Source organism: Fulmarus glacialis, unplaced genomic scaffold (assembly GCF_000690835.1).
Source record: "Fulmarus glacialis isolate BGI_N327 unplaced genomic scaffold, ASM69083v1 scaffold8916, whole genome shotgun sequence".
In the NCBI taxonomy this organism is placed as follows: domain Eukaryota; kingdom Metazoa; phylum Chordata; class Aves; order Procellariiformes; family Procellariidae; genus Fulmarus; species Fulmarus glacialis.
The window spans coordinates 2,210-23,552 of NW_009218728.1; the positions used below are offsets into that span (position 1 = coordinate 2,210).

At 47.0% G+C, this 21,343-nt stretch overlaps 1 protein-coding gene across 1 annotated transcript in view; it reads right to left on the reverse strand.

The window, feature by feature from the left end:
* Positions 1–561: 561 nt before the first annotated feature.
* SLCO3A1 (solute carrier organic anion transporter family, member 3A1) overlaps positions 562–21,343 on the reverse strand; it is a gene marked incomplete at its 3' end in the record, with an annotated part of 105,527 nt that continues 84,745 nt past the window's right edge. The window contains exons 4-8 of the mRNA XM_009580126.1: positions 15,488–15,586; positions 12,204–12,467; positions 3,830–3,994; positions 1,660–1,858; positions 562–751 (exon numbers count right to left, since the gene is read on the reverse strand). Of these exons, the coding sequence (XP_009578421.1) occupies positions 562–751; positions 1,660–1,858; positions 3,830–3,994; positions 12,204–12,467; positions 15,488–15,586 (917 nt within the window). The remainder of the gene's footprint in view (positions 752–1,659; positions 1,859–3,829; positions 3,995–12,203; positions 12,468–15,487; positions 15,587–21,343) is intronic.

Below are 21,343 nucleotides of genomic sequence, written 5' to 3' on the forward strand. Positions count from 1 at the left end.
CTGAAAAATGCAGAATGTCTTTGGGTGGAGTCTCTGCTCCCTTGCTGCTGCCTCAGAACAAAGCAGGGAAAGATAGAAGCAACAGGAGTGGAAGGGAAGCTTAAACAAGGGTGAGTAAAACCAGGATCTGGTCAGATGTGTCTAGGAACCAGATTCAGGAAAAGAACAAGAGGAAAAAGAATAAAAGGATTGGGCAGGGCAAACACGGGCAGGTGGAAAAGCGGGGAGATGGGGAGCTGCAGGAGAACAGAGAAGCTGGTCCCACAGCCCGGGCTAGCGAGATCTTGTGGAGAATCTGGGTTCTGCCAGTGGACAACCATGCAGATCTCCTCTTGTGTTCCTCTACTTCCATGCTGAGGAGAAAGACCAGAGGTGGAGGAAGAGGATGGGAAATCCCATCCCAGCAGACTGCTGCCAGAGTCAGCGGGCATTCATGAAACAAAGTGAAAAATGACAGCAGCTCAGGCCCATCTGAGGTGTGAGGTTAGCTTTTGGGAGTGTAAGCACTGCTGACTGTAAATGAGCTACTCTACCAGATACACACTAACCTCATGCACTCACGCTCACAGAATTGTTCCTATGGGCGAGAGGTCCCGAGGAAAGCCCACTCACCGTGCTGCTGCAGCCAGCAAAGCAGGCAGATAAGTATGTGACCCCGTCTGCCCCACAGACTGGAGTGAAGGAATCAGTTTGGCATTCACAGTTGTTATTGCAGGGGGAATACGGGTCCAGAGATGAGGTTGGAGTTGAGCTGTAAGAGAAAGAGAAAGAAATTAATGGGCAGTGTGATGATATCAGCCAGCTTTTCCAATTGTTGCCACACAAAGATGGCTTTGAAGGGGGGAGTAGTTAAGGCAAACAAATTACAAAAAGCAGCGGGCAGGGTATCTGGGTCCCAACTTTAAGAAATCCAGGCTACAGCCTCTCCTTGGGGACAGAAATGCCATGGCCACTATCCCTCTGCAACAGGGAATCTAACGCGAGACTTGGGCTGCCTTGTTACCCCAATGAGAAGCCCCAATGAAACCCGAAGAGATGCTGTGGAGATTGCTTTGTATTTTTCTAGAACAGTAACCGTGAAGAGCTGAGGGCCTTAAGTTGTCATTTTCTAAAGAGTCACCACTGCATACTGAGGAGCACCAGAGATAAGAAAACACATAATAACTCTCCAAGTCCTGTGAATGCTGCAGGGCACTGCGTGCATCATTTCTCCCCTTAAAATGGGAGCCATGCATACTCTCTCCTCACCATATCTGAATTTCCAGGCATCTAAAACCTGGTTCTACAAATTCCCCTCAGGCACTTAAATAAATGTACAAAGCAGGGCATGTCCCTTCCTGCCAGCAGAAACTAGACGGTGCAGTGGACCCAATGCTACGTAGGTGGCCATGGGTGCAGAATCAGGTCTGGCACCTTTCAATTCAGTTTGACCGATTTTAGTAAAACTCCGTTGTCAGCTGCAGCTACTCAACTCTCACAACGATGAGCGGCATGAAAACCTCGCAAAGTAAGTGTCCTGTACGACATTGCCTTCTATATGCTTGTTCCACATGGTTGTCTAAGGGCCAGCGCTGCCTGAAGGCTGCCCATTGAGGACGATAACATGGCATTTTTTGTTGGTAAGGCTGCATGAGACCCTGAAACTCTCTGGGGACTCACTTGTTTCCATAGGGAACAGTAACCCCTGCCACAGGTCCTGTGTCACATCCCAGGAACAGGAAAGACACGTAGCAAGCTGTGGACACCAGGTTCACCAGCATGGCCATCCTGATGGCTCCCAGAGCAGACAGACTGAGCTTCTTCACCAAGAGGCCACCCAGGAATATGCCCAGACATGCGCATGGGATTGCTGTCATCCCTGCAAGAGGAAAAATCAGTTAGCAACAAGTGTGAGCGAGGCTCAGTGAACCACACTATCACAGCTTTTTACTTGCCAGCAGACAGATCTGTGCACTAGCATGGGGAAACCTTGTAATGACCAACTGCTGGAGTAGCACCAAGATGGGGTTGCCCAAAAAGAGAGGAACGGATGCAAATGGGTATGCTGCCTTGCACAGAGGAACCGGGATCTTCTTCCAGTTCGTGTCCATATTGGAGGGAGATGCCAAAATTGCTGAGATTGGCTCACCTAACCTAAGCAGCAGCTTCTCTAACGCTTCCTGCAACCATTGGCAGACAAAGTCAAGAGTGTCTAGAGGCTTTGGAGGAGCTCTGCTTGGTATACTTCACAGCAGTCTGATCTTCAGAGATTAGGCAATAGTCGCATTTGAAAATATGAATTCTCCCTTAAAGAATCTTCTTAAACTGAGAGTTGCAAAATCACTGCCAGATGTGACTCACTCTCCAGGCACAGAAAGGCATTATCACACTAAGCTTGTCTGGGTTCACTTCTATCCCTTTGCTGCCAGTTATACTCCAGACCTTACCTACCCGGGCTAAGCTTAAGAAGTGCATCCAAATCCTGGCATTTCTGGATTGTCACAAATGCCACCTGTGAAATCTGGCAGCAACTTCTTTTAAATTAAACAAGTTGTTGTGAAGACCGTGGAAGTATCGAAGTCTCTTTTCCCACTGCTAAGTCAGAAGCAGGACGTGCTCTGGCTCTCTGGTGATTCCCTCTCTGCTGACCATCCCGCTGTACGCACATGCTGACTGGCCAGGCATCCCCTATCAAACAGTGTAGTGGTTCTCCTCCTCCCAGTGGGTCAACAGTGAAGTTGCTTTCCTTTGCCAGGCTTTTAATTTTCAGGAAAGATGGAAGACCCTAACATCTCTGAATACCCTTCTGTCAAACCCTATTAAAATTCACCAGTGAGTTCCTGTGTTGCTGGGGGAGGCAAGATTGACTGCAGGGCATTTTTTCTTTTGGAAAACCAGATCAAAACCAGAAAATATCAATGACTCCAATGGGAAAAAAAAATAACTGTCAGGAGAGCAGCTTGCAAGCTTCTTATTTTGATATTAAGATCCATCCATTTCATCATGTCCCAGTTTTTGACAGATCACTGCCAGCTGCCCATCTGGCGAGCTGTGGTTGCAGATCATCCAAGATCACCTCACAGATATCTTAATTGGGTGCTGCTGAGAGAATGACTGTCATGAACAAATCGCTGGGCCAGCTTGGGAATGAGCAGCAGGAGACAATAAATGAAGATCCTGCCTATGCATCAGTGTCCTGACAGGGAACGAATGAACATTGGGAAATATATATATATGGGAAACCGCAGCAGCATAGCATGGTCAGAGAGAAGGGGCATTTGAAAGACAACCAAGTTGCACTAGCTCAGCTGTTTGAACTGCCGATTGCAATCCTATCACTTCCAGTCCAAGGGGAAAGGAGAGACTAGCAGGAGAAACTGGGCTTCCTAAACCAAATGGAGATGGGCTGGAGAACTATGGGACAGTTGAACCATGAGACAAGCAGTTCAACGGGCAGTCCTGTCACTCAGCAAGCAACTGCAGTCTTGGGCAAACAAATGGCCCAATTTGGTTGGGATTTCTCCTGCATTTCAGGGCCACCACAGACTTTCATAGCCTGGCTACATCATACCACTTCTCACACAACGGGCTCGGCTATAGAGGAAGTGATTGCAGCGGGCTGCAGTGGAGAATGCAGTTGAGGAGGAAAGATGCTGGAGGTCTGCTCTGGGCTCTGCAGCCAAAGCACAGCTGGAGCCCAGCCCTCCCGCTCACGGACACATTTCTAGACCTTGGGCAAGCCACTTTCTGAGCAGCCTAACCGGTAAGCCTGGTTGTGGTTACCAGCCATGCTGAACACTTTTAAATACCTTTGGACACTGGAGATTTGGTGGCCCCTGTGGTTACTCACCCAGGAGCTGGTTGGCAGATGAGGTGGTGAGGTTGAACTGCTGCTCCAGGTACTTTCCCAGGAAGGCGGCAAAGCCGGCCACCACCGCGATCTCCATGCAGGCTGCCAGGATGATACAGGTGAAGACGGGATTGGAGAGCAAGTGCTTAGTTACTTTGGGGATCACTAGAAGAGAGAAAAAAGGGAGAGGTGTTTTTGTACAGGCTCTACTTGAGGTGCTGGAGGTGCCTCGCTGCTCTCCTGCAGGACAGACTCACTTCAAATCAGGAGTAATTTTCTATTCTGCACAGGCAAGCTGGTTGAAATGTGGCAACACCAGAACAAAGTGAAACACCAGAACAGTGTCATCTAAAGATTCAGATACCAGGAAGGTGCAAGAAGAAATCACCTGTCATTATGTTTACATCTTACAGATGATTTTGAAATTCTGAAGGATCAGCGTTTTTCCAATATTGCTTTTGTTTCCTCCATAGGGAGGTCAATCAAAGCCTAGTATTCTCTTTCTCCTTCTCCTTTCCCTCCCTGCTCCCCATGAACAACACTGAGCCAGCCGATGGGTGTCATGAGGACTGTACTCAGCACCGCATAAATTCTTGCAAGCTTTCAGACACAAGCTAACCCAGCTCACACTTGGCCTTTCCTTCTCCTGCCATCCAGATTTGCTTCATTTTCTTATTCCCACGTAACACTGCTGAGGGATACCTTCTTGCAGCGCATTTGGGTGCAAGCTGACATTCTCCTGCTTAGCCTGGGGCCATGGGCATAAGGGACCTCACAGTTGGGACAGGCAAGCAACGCCTTCCATGCAGACCATACCAGCCTTGGTGGCTGCAAGGGTGGAAGAGGACACCCCAAGCTATTCACTGTGTAAGACGCACACACACTTGCTTTAGTTTCATGATCCCTTGCTCCTCCCTCCCAAATTATTAGCATCCAGAGTCCTCTTCTCCAAGCTCGTCTCTATTTCGGATAAGCAAACACGAGTTACCTTACAAAGGGAAATCTGGCTAATGAATCAGATAGCACGTTTTCTACTTCAACGAACATTTTAATTATTGCCGAGATAACACAGCTTGAAGAGGAGAGCATCCCAGTACAGAAGAGAGCCTTGCTTTTTCTCAATACCTGATGACTAATTTCTCCCTGAATTAAATGTGAAAATCATTAAGTTTGAAAATTACCTTGCTGAAGTGTAGTGAAGCCTCAATGGACCCCTATTTACATTTTGAAAATCCATCCCCCACGTGCCCAATGGTGTACCAGGGTCTGGCAGATAACAGATTTCTCTGGTGTTGGCTTCTGTTTTCCCTTAGGGCTTTTTTTGGTGCAAAATCTAATTGCACTAGCCTCAGCAAGTAAATGCACAGCTCTTTATCAAGGCTGTGCTTGGGTCCCCTTGGTTCTTTCTTTGGGGGAAAAAAAGAAGGGTTATAATTAGGTTTGATCCAACCTTTTTGGAAGGGGCCACTCCACAGTTTCTGTTCTCTTTATATCACAAATGTTTTTTCATGCTGTATAAAATTCTTGCTTCCTGAGGATTTGCTGAACATAATGAAGGTGCTGGAGGCATAGTATTTTTTAGTAGAACAGGGAAAAAAAGAGGAAAAAAAAAATGCCATGAGGGAGGAACGGGGGTGGGGGGATTTAGATGTGGATAGATCTCAGAAGCCACCTGCTGCCTCCTTCAGTTCTTTGCTGGCCACCTACAGAATTTCTCCTTCTTGCCAGGAAAAGAAGGGAAAATGCAAAGGTGGATTTGGCAGCGCTGAGCTTGGAAAGCCATATTTAAGATATTAATGCCTGTTGTGCTTCTGGAGTTCAGTTTGTTCGAGATGAATGGATTCCTCGAGATGTAGCTTTGTGCCAATTCAAATGCAAAGACACAAAGGTCTACCACTAACTTTATCCACCAAATAATAACAATGACAGCCTGTCTTTTGGAGGAGGGAGTTAAAGAGCAAGGACATTTATTTCTGAAGTTGGCAAGGCTGGCACCAAACCATCACGCATTACCAAGGTCAAAATCCATCCTTCGTACTTAGGGAAGGACAGCAAAAATTTTGCAGAGTTATTGCAGCATCTCTCACAAGAGAGGAGACCCTCGTGACTACCTTGCTTGGCAGTGTTGGGCTATGAGTCCCATCACTTCATCATTGGTTCGCCCCCTCGTACGTCCAGGTGTGAGTCTTCTGGGACACATTCTGTCCTCCACTGCATGTTTGACTACCGTCTACTGCAACAGGGCTCTATACCAGCTGGAGTGTATAACACAAAGAGTGCAAAGAGTGCAGAGGCAACGCAGGCAATGCCTGGCAGCCTCCACCATCTCCTCAGCCAGGGCCAGCTCGTTCCCTTTCATTTTCTAAGGGAAATGACAGGAGGCTCCCCATAGAAATGAATATCCTTTCATCTTGCTACTGCCACCCGTTAAGATGAATCATTTGACACCTGCTGCTGCCTTATCTGTCTCAGTTCTTGGGGTGAAGTACCTCTGGGAACAAGATTAAAAGTCAGCAATGAAGTTTAAAAATCTCTCAATAGACTAGAGTGACGTGTTTTCAGCTGCCTGACACATGGTGCTGGGTATGAAGGGGAAATGGAAAATGTCTGATGGGGGACAGTAAAGCGCTGGGGAACACAACAGCTAAGCATGGCGCTTCTTCACTGGAGCGGATCCCAGCAAATGTCATGATAAACGTTACCCTGCACCTTGCTGGCCCAAAGGTTAGCTGAACACTCTGTAGCAGCATTTTGGAGCTATAAATCTGAGGTTGAAGCCCATTTGCCAAATGGGAAAAGGGAAAGGTCTTTTGGATTCAAAAGAGTCTCAAAAATCTACTTGGAGAACCCATGTGCTCTATCAGACACGGCACAGAAAGACTCACCCTCCCACGCTCAGAAGGAACAGCTCATTTAACATCCTTATCCCAATGCACCCAATACGCTACAGAAACAACGGCAGAAAAGCGATTCTCATTGCCATGGCAAGATATACTGAGAAGAACAAGAAACCTCAGCCTCTTTTCACTGCTGAAGTACTTAAAACCCAACTCTTCAGACCATCCACATGCAGCATTGGTCATAGGATCATCCATAGGTTGGAAGGGACCCAGGAGGATGTCCCAAAGCTCTCCAACACCCCTGCCAATCCCTCGACTTCCCACCTTTTAAGACCTCAAGCAACACCCATGCCAAGGCATCAAGCATCTTCCTTATCTCCTGCTGTGGGGCCAGCTGTGGGTGACAGGCCACAGGCTTGACAAGCAAACACACTTATGTACACCAAGTAGCTTTGATTTGTCACTAAACATCAGGGAGTACCAGGGATAATTGGCAACCTCATTACATGAGGTTTAACTACTCTCCAGAAACGACAAACTATAATCATCACGTTGGTGCTTGAAATGAATTGTTTGGAACATTACAATCACCAAGGCCCCTTTTTCCAGTTGGAGCACCCTACAGAGACATGTTTTCAATTTGCAGTAAAGATGAGGAACACAGAAAGCAAAGTAATAAATTAGAGGGAGGTTTACAGCCCAGTCCACCTAGGACAGCGTGGTGAGGGAAAGGCGAAATGTAGCATTGAGCCAAAATACTACCTTCTAATAGCAACGTAGGCAGCAAGCCTCAAATCTGAATAGAAAACAAAAGGCAAAATCTCCTCCTGGCTTAAGGAATAAGGGATGAAGAAAATAGAGCAGGCAGCAAGAAGAAAATACCTCCTGGAAAGAGGCAGCTCCCATAAAAGAGAAGATGGAGTAGTAAGGCAAGAGGCACTGAAGATATCTCAGGTGAGTTTAATATGCTGAAGTCCACATGGCCTTGGCAAAATTAGTATCACAAAGGATATGAAAGAAAAGGATGACACCTATGTCAAAGAGGCTTCTTGACAGATACAAGCTTGAAGCAACAGTAATGTTCTCATGCATGGAAAGCAGGTCCTTCTAGTCTATCATCTTGCCTCCAGCAACCACCTTTGCTTGACTTCAGAGGGGGACATAAACCTCCCTCACAGGGAGGCACAGTATCTTTTTGGAGACAGACATGCTCTGCCTGACCTCAGCTGCTGCTCAGCTTTTGCCCTGAAGCGTGCAGGCTGAAGGCCTTTCTGAATTAATCAAAGCTTCTGATAACAAGGATGCTGGCTTTGAAACAGAACCTGCCAACAAAGCCTGCACCCTCATGAAATCCAAGTCAAAGGAAACTCAGAGACTGATGTGACCTGATGCGGGGCCTTTTATGATCACCTACCATACCCTTACCTAACATTAGGACTTCTCAGCAAGCCCTTTAGATGTTGGTAGGGAGCCAAGACCCAAATCCAAAAAGGCATTGAGGTCTTGGTACCTGTCTAGATCTGGGCCAAAGACTCACTGCTCTGGCTGTGAATGACGGTACAGATGGAGCTCCCTCCAAAAGGTTGTCACTATCGCTCGTTAGAGTCATGAGTTTAAAACTAGTGTTGTTAGCCATTAATCCTGCCTCAATCCTATGAACTCCCATTGAGGACTACATGCTCTCCATGGCCCCGGACCCCCCTGCACAGCTGGGAGCTTCTGGCCCAGCGCTACGTGTCTGCTCCCAGAGAGCGCTTTTGGGGAGAGAAATCCAGGATTCAGAGCAGCTCCCTCTCTAGGTATTCAACAGATCGGTACACAGAGCAGGAAGGAACTGAACAGAAGACAAGACAGCTGTCAGCTGTACATCCCAACTCTCCTACGCTCTTGGAAATGAAGCTGGACAGAAATCAAAATGTTTCCAAATCTAGGGAATTTGCAGTTTTGAAATTCATTTAATTCCACAGTGAGTTTTCTTTTAATTCCTTGTGAATGAGCTTCTCTCTCCAAAACGGAAAGATTCCATATCAATTTCAATCCTTTTAAGTTTTAATCTCTCTCGCTAGACAGACAGGCAGAATGTAATGAATTTCTGGTTTAAATCATTGCAAAACAAAATGCATTTAGAGCAGAACGTTTCAGGGGTGTTAAAGATAAAGCCAAAGAAGCATTTTGAAACCAAATTTCATCAGAACTGACCGCTCAATTCAGTAGAAGTGACATTTCCATATGAATAAAAAAAAATTATTTTAACAAAATATTTTCAAGCACGTCCTGGGGCAGGTGGTGGGTTAGAGGCAGCGTGTTAACAGCGAGTGAGAGGGCAGATGCCAGACAGACACGAGCAGAGGGCACAGGTGCCCTGACACAGCCGAGCATCGTCTCCAGCCCCAAATAGCAGAGAGGTCCCCAAGGCAGACCAGAGGTAGGAAAGCAAAGCTGTGCCCCCAGGACAGCAAGGACTGCTGCAGCCCACGCCTGAAGTGCTTTCACAGACCATACGGAGAGCGCAGGACTGGAACAACCCTGCCAGGTTGCCAGCCGAGAGCAAAGAGCAATGGCAGCATTTATCTATCCTCTCCCTGCTATTAATCCTTCACTTCCCTGTGCTCCCAAATGGATTTTCATTGCTTAACTGAAATACTAATCAGGTAAAGCGGTACAGCATTCACATGCCAGTTTAGCAACGGTAAGCATCTCCCAGGACTATCCCAAAGCTTTCTTGCCTGAGCCGCCGTGCCCCTGTGCAGAGCTGCCGTGGCAGCCACCTGCCGCCTCTGCTGCTTTTGATTGCCTCTTCACCTTGTGCCGTTCAAAGGCATGGTTTTCATTTCAAGTTTGAAGCTCCTCTTAAGGATGCTTCTTTTCCTGGCATGAAAATACCCCATAGGAAGAGATGCTGTGGCTTCTCAAAAGCTGGGCCCTCCCTCCTGTTTAGACTTTGACAGAGATGTAAAAGACTTTTTGACACTTTGAGCAGGTTGCTTTTATATTAGTCCTAGCTTTTCTGTGTGCTAAGGCTAGAGAAAGCCAAGGAATCTCACCCAGCCCTCCATCTCACTGTCTTTCAGCAGATCTTGTAGTGTCTCAAGCATCCTCCCACGTGACAGCCATGCCATGTCGCTAGCTGACAGCCATGACCCTCCTAGGAGCATGTCTCCAACTGACATGGCCCCGCTTCCTTTCCTGACATGTCCGCTCACTTGTGGCAGTCACTGCAAGGCTTGAAAAAAATAAAATAAAATAAAAAATAATCAAACCCCTTCAATAGCCAGAAAGGAGACTCACTTCAGCCTCTAAGGATGCGCTGTTGATACACAGTGTGTTTGCACATTCAGTCCAGAGGAACAACTCTTCCTCCCCACACATGCACAAGAGATGGACAATCTACACCTCCATGCAGACATGGACTTACAGCCGGCACACACCTGCCCAGGACCGAGCTGCAGAGACACCACTTGCTAAAAAGGAGTCAGACTTATGGCCACACAAACCCCGATGAGCATTTCCACCCCCAACCCCACGTACAGGTACATCCTCCGCTGTTCAGCTTCACAAACACATGCAAACCCCAAAGCCCATAATAGGACAGAAGACACGACTATGCAAGCACATATATATTTTTAACCTCTGTATATAATTACCAGTCCTTTCTATCCTAGGAAGAAGGCTAAACAGTCTAACTTTCCCCAATGGAAACTTTACACAATCAACAAGGATATGAGGTCCTGCCACATAGGAATGCATATATATTGTTCAGCTGCTGGCAAAATAACGTATATACACAGCAAGATTCAACCCACCACCTTAAACACTGCTCATCAGAAATGAGTGAGGCACATTTGCCTTCCCATGTGGTACGTGTCTGAACATCTCCTCCAGGTGGGCACTTTAGCAAACACGACTCTTGACCACGTTCCAACTGTGACAACAGTGGCAAGGGACTTGAAAGGAGATGTCAGCTACCAACACTGTGTCATCTGTGACAGCCTCAAAGGCATAACTAAAAAGGTCATTCTCTGTCTTATTTGATGTGATGTAAATTGTATTTCAAAGTCCATGTACAAAGAGACTTCTGGAATACCGACTGATCTGAAATGGGGTTACCTGAAATGAGAAGGCTAACATGGAAGACTGTGGTGCCTCCTGATGTAATCAGTACTTTTGAAGCATGTGGATGTGGCAGTTTAATTTCTCTACTTCAATGAGCAATAGATGCTCTAGGAACCCCCCCACGGCCTCCCTGTGTGCAAGAAACTCAGCTTGCTCAGCACCATCCTCGGACAGAACTGCTGCCCCTCCATGCAGCAGGGACATGCCATGTTCTTTCATTTTTCTGTATGAAAACCTGCAAAAATTTCCAGTGCCCATTCCAAAAACTCAGTGGCCAGAAGCAGATGCTCTAATGAGTCCATGACAGAAGCCACAGAATTATCCAGATGGACGTACTATGGGAAAAGCCCATTCCTCAAACTTGAGAAAATCCTTGCAACAAGGATGAAAGGATGAAGAAATTAATTTTACTGACAAATTTTCAAACAATTTATCCCTTTACTTTTCTTTGAATTTTCTCATCAAGTCAAAATTTCACATCTTTGACCTTCCCTTAATGAACAACCACATCAACTACTCAAGGCATTTTTGTATTAAGAAACACTTTTTTCCCCAAAGTCTCTTTTTCCTTCCCACCTGCAGCTCATTCAATTCCCAATTAAGGTCACTGCACAAGGAGTAAGTGATTTTGTCCTCATTTATCAAAATGCATTAGGCAGTAATGAAACCCGCTCTGCCACAGTGACAGAGAGTGAGAAGCAACCACCAGTACTACAGAATCACCCTCTGAGATGAAGGATTTTCCAGTGCAGCCTATAGAAAGGATATCTGACCACTCTCTCCCACAAAATGCCGGATCCTTAGCTGACCTTAATTAGAGCCAGGTCCACTTCCATCACTGCAGGACACAACGTGGGGTTTTCTACTCTAATTTGCTACAAGCCATGCTCTGCTCTGCCACTTTGCTGCTATTCTAGGCTGGTATCTACCTCTTCCCCATCCCAGTTTAAGAGCTGCAGTGATGCCCAGCACTCATTGCTTTGTATCTGGGATTGCACTAAGCTGCAGCTCAGATGCCAGGAGCTCCCAATTTCTTTTAACTGCCCTTGCTGGCTTGCTCTCCGTTTCGGAAGGCAGAGGGGAGCAGGACAGTAGACTGCAGAGAAGTTCACAAATTGCTTCGGCAACTGTGTTCCTCTTCATTTTTTTTATCAACTCTACAGGACTATCATGCATTTCTGAATCTTTGTAGTTTAAAAAAACCCAAACCTTTCAAGTGGAACAAAGTCTCTCTTTAAAATGAGGACAATGCCAGAGATAATTAGAAGCTAGGGACTGAAATTTCAGGATACTGAGGTTTTTTGGGGATTTTTTGGGGGGGTAGAGGTAGATAGCCCAAATGACAGACCAATTATAAATCCAACCAGCTGTTAACCTGTTGCTGACTCTCACAGAAAACATGACAAGAGCCAGTGTCTCACCTCGCAGCTGCTGGAAGCAGGTTGTGCTGCTCTCCCCGTCCAGCGCATGCCGCAGGACCCCGTTGCTCGGCTTAGGTCTCTCATAGTCCCTCTCAGGAAGCATGGCCTGCTCGCTCTCCCCGGCATGCTCTGGCCGCGGGGGCAAGGACTGCGGGAACCCGAACATCGGCAGGGACGAGAAGAAGAGTAAGGCACCACACAGCAGGAAGCCTCCCCACCATGCACCGATCCACCGAGGGTCGTCCGGGGTTATGTCCAGCTTACCTGCAAGGGCACACATACACACACACACGTCAGTGACTCGGCCACAGGGAGGGGAAGACGACAGTGTTAATGATCCTGTAGGCTGGAAGATAGTTGTTGGGGGCTTTTTTGGCTGGTGAGGGGCTCGCAGATACAAGGAGGGGACCCACAGTGCATCCCACACCCATACCGTGTGAGCCACCAGTGCATAATAACCTCCATGTCCAAGAGGTCCTTAGGACAAACAACCCATCACCTTGCCTATCTAGATGGTACATCCAGCTTCTGCAACACCCTGTCATCAGAGCTCCTCTCCAGTGTCTCTGGCTCTGCCAGCTCTAGGAAGCTGCCATGTCTCCTGTGCTGGCACCGAGGTTTTGGACATCACTGTCCCAGCGTGTCAAATGTGCACACGCAGCTGACACACCTACTGGCACAAAGACCTGCATGGAGAAGCAGCAGCACAGACAAGGACATTGCATCTCCATCCCGGCTTACCCTTTTTTTCCAGGAGGTCAATGCTCTCCTTGCTTTGAATTCAGAGCCCTTTTCAGACAAGGAGAGATGGTCATTTGGGCTTTACGGGCACCTGGTGACTGTGTGGAGAATGAAACAGTCCTAAATATTGGAAAAGAAACCCACCCACTGCATCAAATGGGCTCAGAAAGGTAGAGATATCATCAGAAAATGAAGAAAAGCAAAGTAAAAGGCAAGAGTGTCCTGTAGGCCATCGCTCAGTGGAGATAAGGAAAAAGAAGGCTCTGGAGTCAGTTTGGGGGAATAAAAATAAGCAGCAGGAGAGACAAAACTGTGTTCCTCACTGCCACAGCCGCTCAGCAAGCTGGCGGAGGGTGCCCAGCACTGGAGACGACTCCCGGGAGAGACCCAGGTCTGCGTGGCTGGAATAACAAGCTCCTTTGTTCATGATGTCTGTCTGGTTACCGACACTCTGAAAAATCTGTCTCAAGTGAGGCAATCAAGTTGTCTCTCAAGCAGAGAAGGAAGGAAACTCTTTTCTCCTTAGGGAAAATAACACGTAGCTCTCAAATATATATAAAGTTTGAAAAATAGTGTTTTGGAGGGATTGGATTCTTCTGCTGTTATCTCCTCCTGCCTGAAGTGCATTTTTTTCAGGTTCTTGGGAACACAGTCACGTGAAGAGCCACGTAAACCAAGGACTTCTTCATATCCCCTTCCTAAAACAGGTCCTGTATGGAGGGCAGCGCAGCAGTATGCCCTGGCATCCCACACCTCCTGCCCAAAACGGGGAGCAGAACACGGCTCAACCCTCTGGAGCTCGGTCTCCTCGTGCTGCCCTGAGCTGCAAGGCAGAGCCAGCTGCAATGTGGAAACAAGACGGAGGCCATGCGTGCCCCAGACTTCACATGACAGCGATGGACCATGGCCAAAGCCAGCTGGACTTGCAGCTGGAAAGCACTATACCCTCACTATGACCCACTGAGCCACAGCCCCTTTAGGCTTCTCTGTGATAACACTCCACCGTTCTCCATGGCTCCGTATTTGTCTGGGGCTTTTGAGCTGTAAATACAGAGCAATGTCTTATGTTAAAAATGGCCAGATCACATCAAATTAACTTTTTAGCTAGGCCAGCATCTTACCTCTAATGGTAACCAGCTGCAGATGCCCAGAAAGTCCACAAGAATAAAGTCAACATATACCTGATATTATTCTTGTGATTTGTGGCTCAGGGACTTTCTAAGCTAGATTTGGTGTCATGTTCATTTTTTCTTCTATAAACTCATCCAATTGTTTTTGAATCCATTTGTAGACTTTTAACACCCTACGGTGAGGAGTCCCACAGCTTCACCTACTGGGAGAAGAAATACCTTTTTCTGCACATTCATATTTTGGAGTAAATTATACTTAACGGTCAAATATTTAAGAGGGTTCTGTTAAGCTCCTCTACCTACAGGACCAAGCGAGTCTTTGGCATATCTTTGCTAAAGCCAAGGAATGAAAAGGGGCCATGTGGTGTTTGACCAAGCCGCAGCTAAAAGTCTCAGCCATCAAAAAAGGTACTTTTTTCCTGCTCGTTTGATATTATTTAGATTTCTTCAGCTGCCATGTGCATGCAAGACCGAGAAAAGGCAATAACACCTTTCCAGATTTGCATGATTCTGTTCCAAGTCCTGTGAGGTTCAACTCCATCCAAACACATCCTGAGAAGATGTATTTGCAACATCATAGAACTGGAATGCACCCTCAAAGCGGACAACATCCCTGCGGCACGACAAGAGCCTGTGGGATCAGACGGAGCTGAGAACTGTAGAAAAAGCATCTAAACAACTGAGGGAAAAGAATGAAGCATCAGGTTTGCAGTCTATAGCCAAGGGGCTTGGGGAGCAGCAGAGAACAGCCTGTCACACATTGCCCTCTAATGGCGAAGAGCACATAGTGCAGGTAGCAATAAAAGCAGAATTTGCAGATTTTTTTCCTAATGAACAAAAAGACAATTTGCAAATAATTTGCTTTAAGCCAAGTGGAGAGTCAAGGTGAGCAATAATTAGCACTGCTTTGGGAAAAAGCAATAATGCTGTGGGACTGAATCTGTCCATCCAAACAGGGTCATTTGCAGAAGGCGCTGGGCATAGGTCTTACTGGTGTGCCTCCATCAGAGAGCCTGCACGGTCCTCCCAGGTCCTGGGGATGGCAGCGCTCCAGATTTCACCTTGTGCTCTGGACACAGCTCCCCTGGCAAGGCTATGTCCATGGCTAGCCAGTGTGCCCTGCCACAGTGGTATTTTAAGGTGTCCTCTAAGAACTGGGCTGAAACTCATCTCACAGTAGAAAAGCCCATGGAAGGGAACAAATTTTAGCTACTACAAATCTGTTATATACAGGGATAGAGTTGAAAACTTTTGAATTCCAGTTATAAAACCCCTCTAAAAGTGACACCCATACATGCAAGAAGCACTCAAGATGGAATGAGAAGCAGTTTCCTGCCTGTGAGCATCAACATTTTTGTTCTGCTCATACAACATTGGCACATTTGATTTGAAACCAAACCCAGTTCTCCTTACTTGTGTCAATGAAGACAGCATCCACATAGATTTTGGTACAGAAGGAGCCCAAGATAAATCCACAGGCTGGTCCAAATACCAGCATCGTAAACAGGATCCCTACAAGGAGAGACAAAAGAGAAAATTAGTACTAGGCTCAGGTTATCCATTGCAAGTTGTTCTGCTTGTCTCCTGCAAGATGGTATTGCCCTACTGATGCCAAAAAGATAGGGATATGTCTCTGTGTTGAATGCTTCAAGGCAAGAGAGTACTCTAAATACTTTTTGCTTTTCCGTATCTCTTCAGGAAAAAGAATAGATGGAGCTGTGATAATGCTGAAGGATTTCTATTGAGCTGAGAAGACAGTGTGGACGTATACCGTGTTTTGGTCGGCTGGCTGCTCTAAAAGATGTCTTACTCAAAAGCACAAGGTAAAGCAGACCTGCTTTCTCCCCACGGGGAAGTCTTTACCTTTGCCACCTCCAGCTAAATTCCTGGTAGACAGGGATATTTTCAGAATTTAGGGCCAGCAAATCTATGTAATGCAGTGTTGTCACAGACTGCTGGATAAAGTCCCTTTACAGAAGTATGGGCACTCTTCCAAATCTGTGAAGCCCTTTTCCCCATCATACCCACATGACAAATATTCCCCAAGGCGCACGGCTCTTCCAACCTCTCACAACTGCTCGCTCCGCCTGCAAAACCTGCATGAAATTGCCAATATAATGCCAGGCAAAGAGCTATTATGAGTAAATTACTTATTTGCTTCAATACAATATTTAGAAGCATGTATTCTAACTCCCATTTTGGCCCTGAAACAGGAACGCTACAGGCACACCGCCAACTCTCAGTTATCCAGGGCAGAAAGGCAGGGGGACACAAGGATAATCCAGAAAAAGCAGCAGCAAAGATAACACAAAACATTTGTAAATTAGACAATAGGAACATCTTTGGTACCTTCACATTTGGGATAGAAAAACAGCAAGAAGTCCCCAAGGGCCCTTGTAAATGGCTTTCTGAAGGAAGCAGGGGCAAGTCTGAGCAGCACGGAGCAGAGAAAGCGTCTTCTCTTTCATTCTGGAGCAGAGCATTGCTCATGGACCTATGTGCCCGGTGAGGGAGGGAGGCAGCTCTTTGGGACCCTTGGCCAGCGATGTGCCAGCCTGTGCTGGAACTAGTCTTGGTGTCACTGCACTTCAGAAATGTCCCATGAAGGAGCTTATTCGTATCTGGGTGCCTTGCTCACTCTCCTTCGGCAGCAGGGTACATCCCACATCTCTCTCCAAATCTCTCTGGGGGTGCTGCCTGGCATCTTGGTGCATTCATAATGCACTTCATCGCAGCTATCTCAGCCCTCAAGTTTCTTAACTGGAAACTTTTAATTCCCAAGTTCTCTCTCTGTGCATTTCCCAGGAGTTGGAGAAATGATCAGAGCTGCAAAATATTCCCAGGAAACCACCAGCACTATGCAAGGCAGACCGCACCTGCCGATGACAGCTTAGCCAAGCAGAGTAAGCTGGTACGGTCAGAAGTAACTTCACCTTCATTTTTAAAACGCAGAGCACAAACTAATTCCTCCAGGTTTGTGGCATCGTGACTTGGCTGGATTAATAACTAGGTACAAAGCAACGGCATCTCCAGCCAGCCACTCACGCAGAAACCCAGCACGTTAATGCTTTCACGGCTATCACCTACAGAAGCAAGAGGGAGAAACAAGGGTGGTCGGAGGAAAAAAAAGTGTCAAGTCATATGAGCCACAGTAACGAGTCACTGCTGTCAGGACAGCGGCAGAAGCTGCCATCCCTTGCCCTGTCTCAGCTAAGCTTAAAGCTGCAGCAACAGCACCATGTCGCAGCCCATGCTGCCAGCTTAAATTAGTCCCCAGGGTCTCTGCCCATGATGTCCACGCCAGCAGCGGAGCAAGCCATCTGCCCTCCCGCAGTCACCTTGTCCCCAGGCATTGGGATTGTGTTCCACGATCCAACAGTAAGTTGGGGAATTTGTGCTCCTCAATCAACAGAGCTGCTTAGGAAGCCTGTGGCTTGCTCCCCCAGGGATCTATAAAGCCTCACGTGGAAGATCCCAGTCCCTGGTTACCTGCAGAAGCACTTCGTGGGATGTGAAATGAGGGAAGAGACAGGTTGGGAGAACAGGGAAAAGGGATTTCTTTTCCCAGCACACACAGCCCCATCTCCCTCCTTCCCAGCCCCAAGGCCTGCCCCACTTGGGGCTATAAAATTTCCAGTGGCATTTTATAAAATATCCACATCGTATTTTTTTTGGTCACTAGATGGCATCAGTGTTTGTCATTCATCCCACAAATGCCATGTGGAGCAGGCTGGGTGACGTGCAGCCCACCTCGGCTCCCCAGCCACGATCACGATCGTGTTACTGGGGGTCCTACAACCCCTGGGAGGATCGCACTGACGGCAGGGTGCTGCCTTCACCCACGTGTCTGCCATACACGCAATCAGGCTGCGCCCTTTGCCTGTTCGCATGCAGGAAATCACAGATTTTAGAACAAACTGTTCTAAAACTGTTAAGTTTTTAGTCAGAGAGTTTAAACAGACAGCATCTAGCAGAGGAAAGGCCACGGCTATTACTCTGATTAACAAGCCAGCAATCAAAGAACAGGTTAATCTCTGATGACTGAACATTAATTGTGCATTTCTGTGTAATTATGGTCAAGCACGTAAGGACACACTGGGCCTCATATCGGTTGGAGCAGTGCCTGGGGCAGTGACAAACAGAGCCCACGTTTTGGATGAGGAGCCCTTGGATTTTAGCAGGACTCTGGACATTGCTCTGCTCTTACTTCCCTACCCTAGAAGGAGTAAGGGGAAGGAAAACCCAGGCAGATCTGAGCACCCCCTTTTTCCCAGTCCCAGATCCTCAGCCCAGGCCCTGGTACCCAGCACCCAGGGAAACCTGCTCCCCCAGAGCTGCCTTAGGCTTCCCACCCCGAGGGAAGGTTGCTGCGGGCACCAAAGCACCCTGGGCTGCGACAGGTTCCCACAGACACCAAAGAGCTGTTGCCCTGATGGGACCTGTGTGTGCGTGGCCAACAGACAGCTGATGCAGGGCACTCACAGGAGAGGGTTATAAGCATTTAACAGCTCTGGAGAACTGGGAACACACCAAAATTGTCATTTGGCACCGATGCAGGCTCACGCGGCTAAGCAGGCAGAAGGACAAGGACCAGTTCTAACCCTCCAGGCAACACCTTTGGATGTACCAGTGTTGGGTTGAAGAGGGGCAGAGTTTGTCCTGTGACGATCTCCAAACCACAGGCAGGGTTGTCAGACCGTGCGTATACAGGCAAAACCACAGAACTGAAGTGTGTTTCATGGAGCAAAGGGTAAGACAAAGAATGTAGAAAAAGATCATCCTTCACCAAAAAAACCCCAGGGAATATTTTTCCCTTTTTCCAAAGCAGAAGAGAGCACGGACCTTTGGCTAGTGATCATCAGCAGCAGGAAGATGCTTGCAGAGGCAGTTAGCTCAAACGAAAAGCAAACGTCAAGAAAGCTGCAGCCAGTGCAGGTACACGCACTGGCACCTGCAACATGGTGAATGCTGCCCCTCATCACACTATTTGCATCGCATGGCAAACTACCACTTCAGAAATAAGCCGTGTCCTCAGGTATTAAAACACCACATTTCATATCCTGGTGGCTGCAAGCTGGAAGGCATTATTTGCTCTGCAATGTCCTCACTAGAGGGCAATGTGGGATAGAGCATCCACTGAAAAGGGAAACAGGTATCTAAGATGTTACAATAAGATATTAAATTATTATTCACCTCTAGGCTAGCTTAAGAAACCCTCATGTTAATTGTGTTTTTACTTTTTCTATAATTTGTCCTAAAATCAAGAAAACAACTGGCTCACCCCAGGCCCTTTTTGTTATTTTTTTTCAAGACTCCAACAAAATCCTGCCATTGCAGTAATAGTATTTTACACTTTATCTCACAAATCAAGAAGGTTTTGGAAAAACCCAAGGCATGGACTGTCATGATGGATAGTTTACAGCCTGTACAGAGCCCAGCCATGCTCAGGGATCAACAGAGCATGCTACTGGGCACAAGAATTAGGCTATTAGGTGATTGGGATTACGTGAAATTGAGGGCTCAAGGGGAAATTAGCCAAGTTAGAATCAGCTTAAGACATCTTTCCTCTTTTGAGAAATTCTGCACGATGGCTAGTCACCCCCGTTATTAGGAAAACACTTTCCACATCATCCACCGAGTCATACAACCATGAAGCTGCTGCTTAGTAGAGAAGGAAGTCTAGCAAAACCCCTTTTCCCTGTCCTGGGGTTGCTGCTAAGGGTAAAGATGTGCTAAACTTGTGGCTAGCTCTGACACCACTTGCTAGGTCTTTTCCCATGTTTCCCTCTAACTTTTAGATCAGCCTGATTTGATAGAGCCAGAGGGCACTAATACCAGGAGCAAACAGATCAAAGGTCTAATCCCGGCTCCATCAGTCTCTTGCAAAACTCCCACTGATGGCAACAAAACTGGCAATCAGTATAGGATACTGCAGCCTCTTCCCTTTCATTCTCAGCTTAGAATTTCTATCACTCAGAGCAGCACATTAATAAATATCCTCCTCGAGGATACTGCCCTGGAAACAAATGCTTCTTGCTCTGCAGGGCTGTCTGCACCTCTTCAAAGGGGTCTGTGCTTGGTCCTACATCCAACGTTTGGAGCAGGAGCGGGCATGTCCCCAGCGCAGTTAGCCCTACACAGACCAGCGGAAACTAGGATGAAAAAGGTTTCTCCTTTGTGCAACTTGGTGGTATTTTTATTTTTAATCTTAGAATTATTTTTTTAATTCTTACCAAATTATGGCAATTCTTAGAAATACTCAAGAGATGCAAATTAAAAAACAAAATGACCCTGCTTTGGGTCAATTCAAACATTTTGTTTGATAACTCACAAATACTTCATTTCAGTTTGGGCCCTTTTAAAGCACAATTACATTTTACTTTGAAAACAGCTAATGATTTTCAGCTTTCCTGCTCTGTCCCCTTCACCAGTCTCCCTGCCTCCCTAAAAGGCAGGAAAAAAAAAAAAAGAAGCAAGCCAGGCTGGACTGAGAAATCAGAAATATTTTCCTCCTCATCTTTTCAAATGGAACAATTTTCCAAATCCTACTTTGTCCTGTCAACTAACAGACATTTTCCAGGGGCTGAGGAAAGGATTGGGACAGACGGGAGTATTAGATCTGACATTTTGTGATGAGATTTTATCACTAGTAAGGCCCAGGACTTAATGCAGTTTTCCATTAGAGCAAAGGGAAGGAGCAGCAGCAGGTACCACTTGCTACATCTGCGGAGAGACTGTGGCACAGAGATGCTCGGTCAGTCATGCAAAGTGCACAAGAACCAAGTTGCAAAGACAGGGATAAAGGATGTCAGTATTTCAGTAATAAAGAGCTGTCCCTTGGCGATCCAAGTTGCTTTCCAGCAGCAACAGGATCCTGAAACTCGAGCAAACTTGTGTTGTTCGCAGCGTGAAACAGGTGAAGCATCAACTCGATTTCTGTAACGAATTAACTGGGGACAGTAACTCCCAACAGAAATCCTCCTGGCTGGAAATAAGACATCGAGGGAGACGCAGCAAGGCTTGCCAGCCTCACCAAGGCACAGTGAGGAGGCATCTCAGGTACAGTTTGCCAGGGAATAAGAGCAGGTTCAGCACTCAGTCACGGGCTGAGAAAAAAAAAAACCACGCAGGCAGCTATAGAACACCAAGTCACTTCTCTTAAAGCTTCAGCCCCCCCCAGGGGATGAGGACCCTAGGAAATTTATTTTGGAGAGCTGCCAACAAGCGCCAGGTGAAGGTGAGCTGGGTAGGTGAGACAGGAGGAGGAAA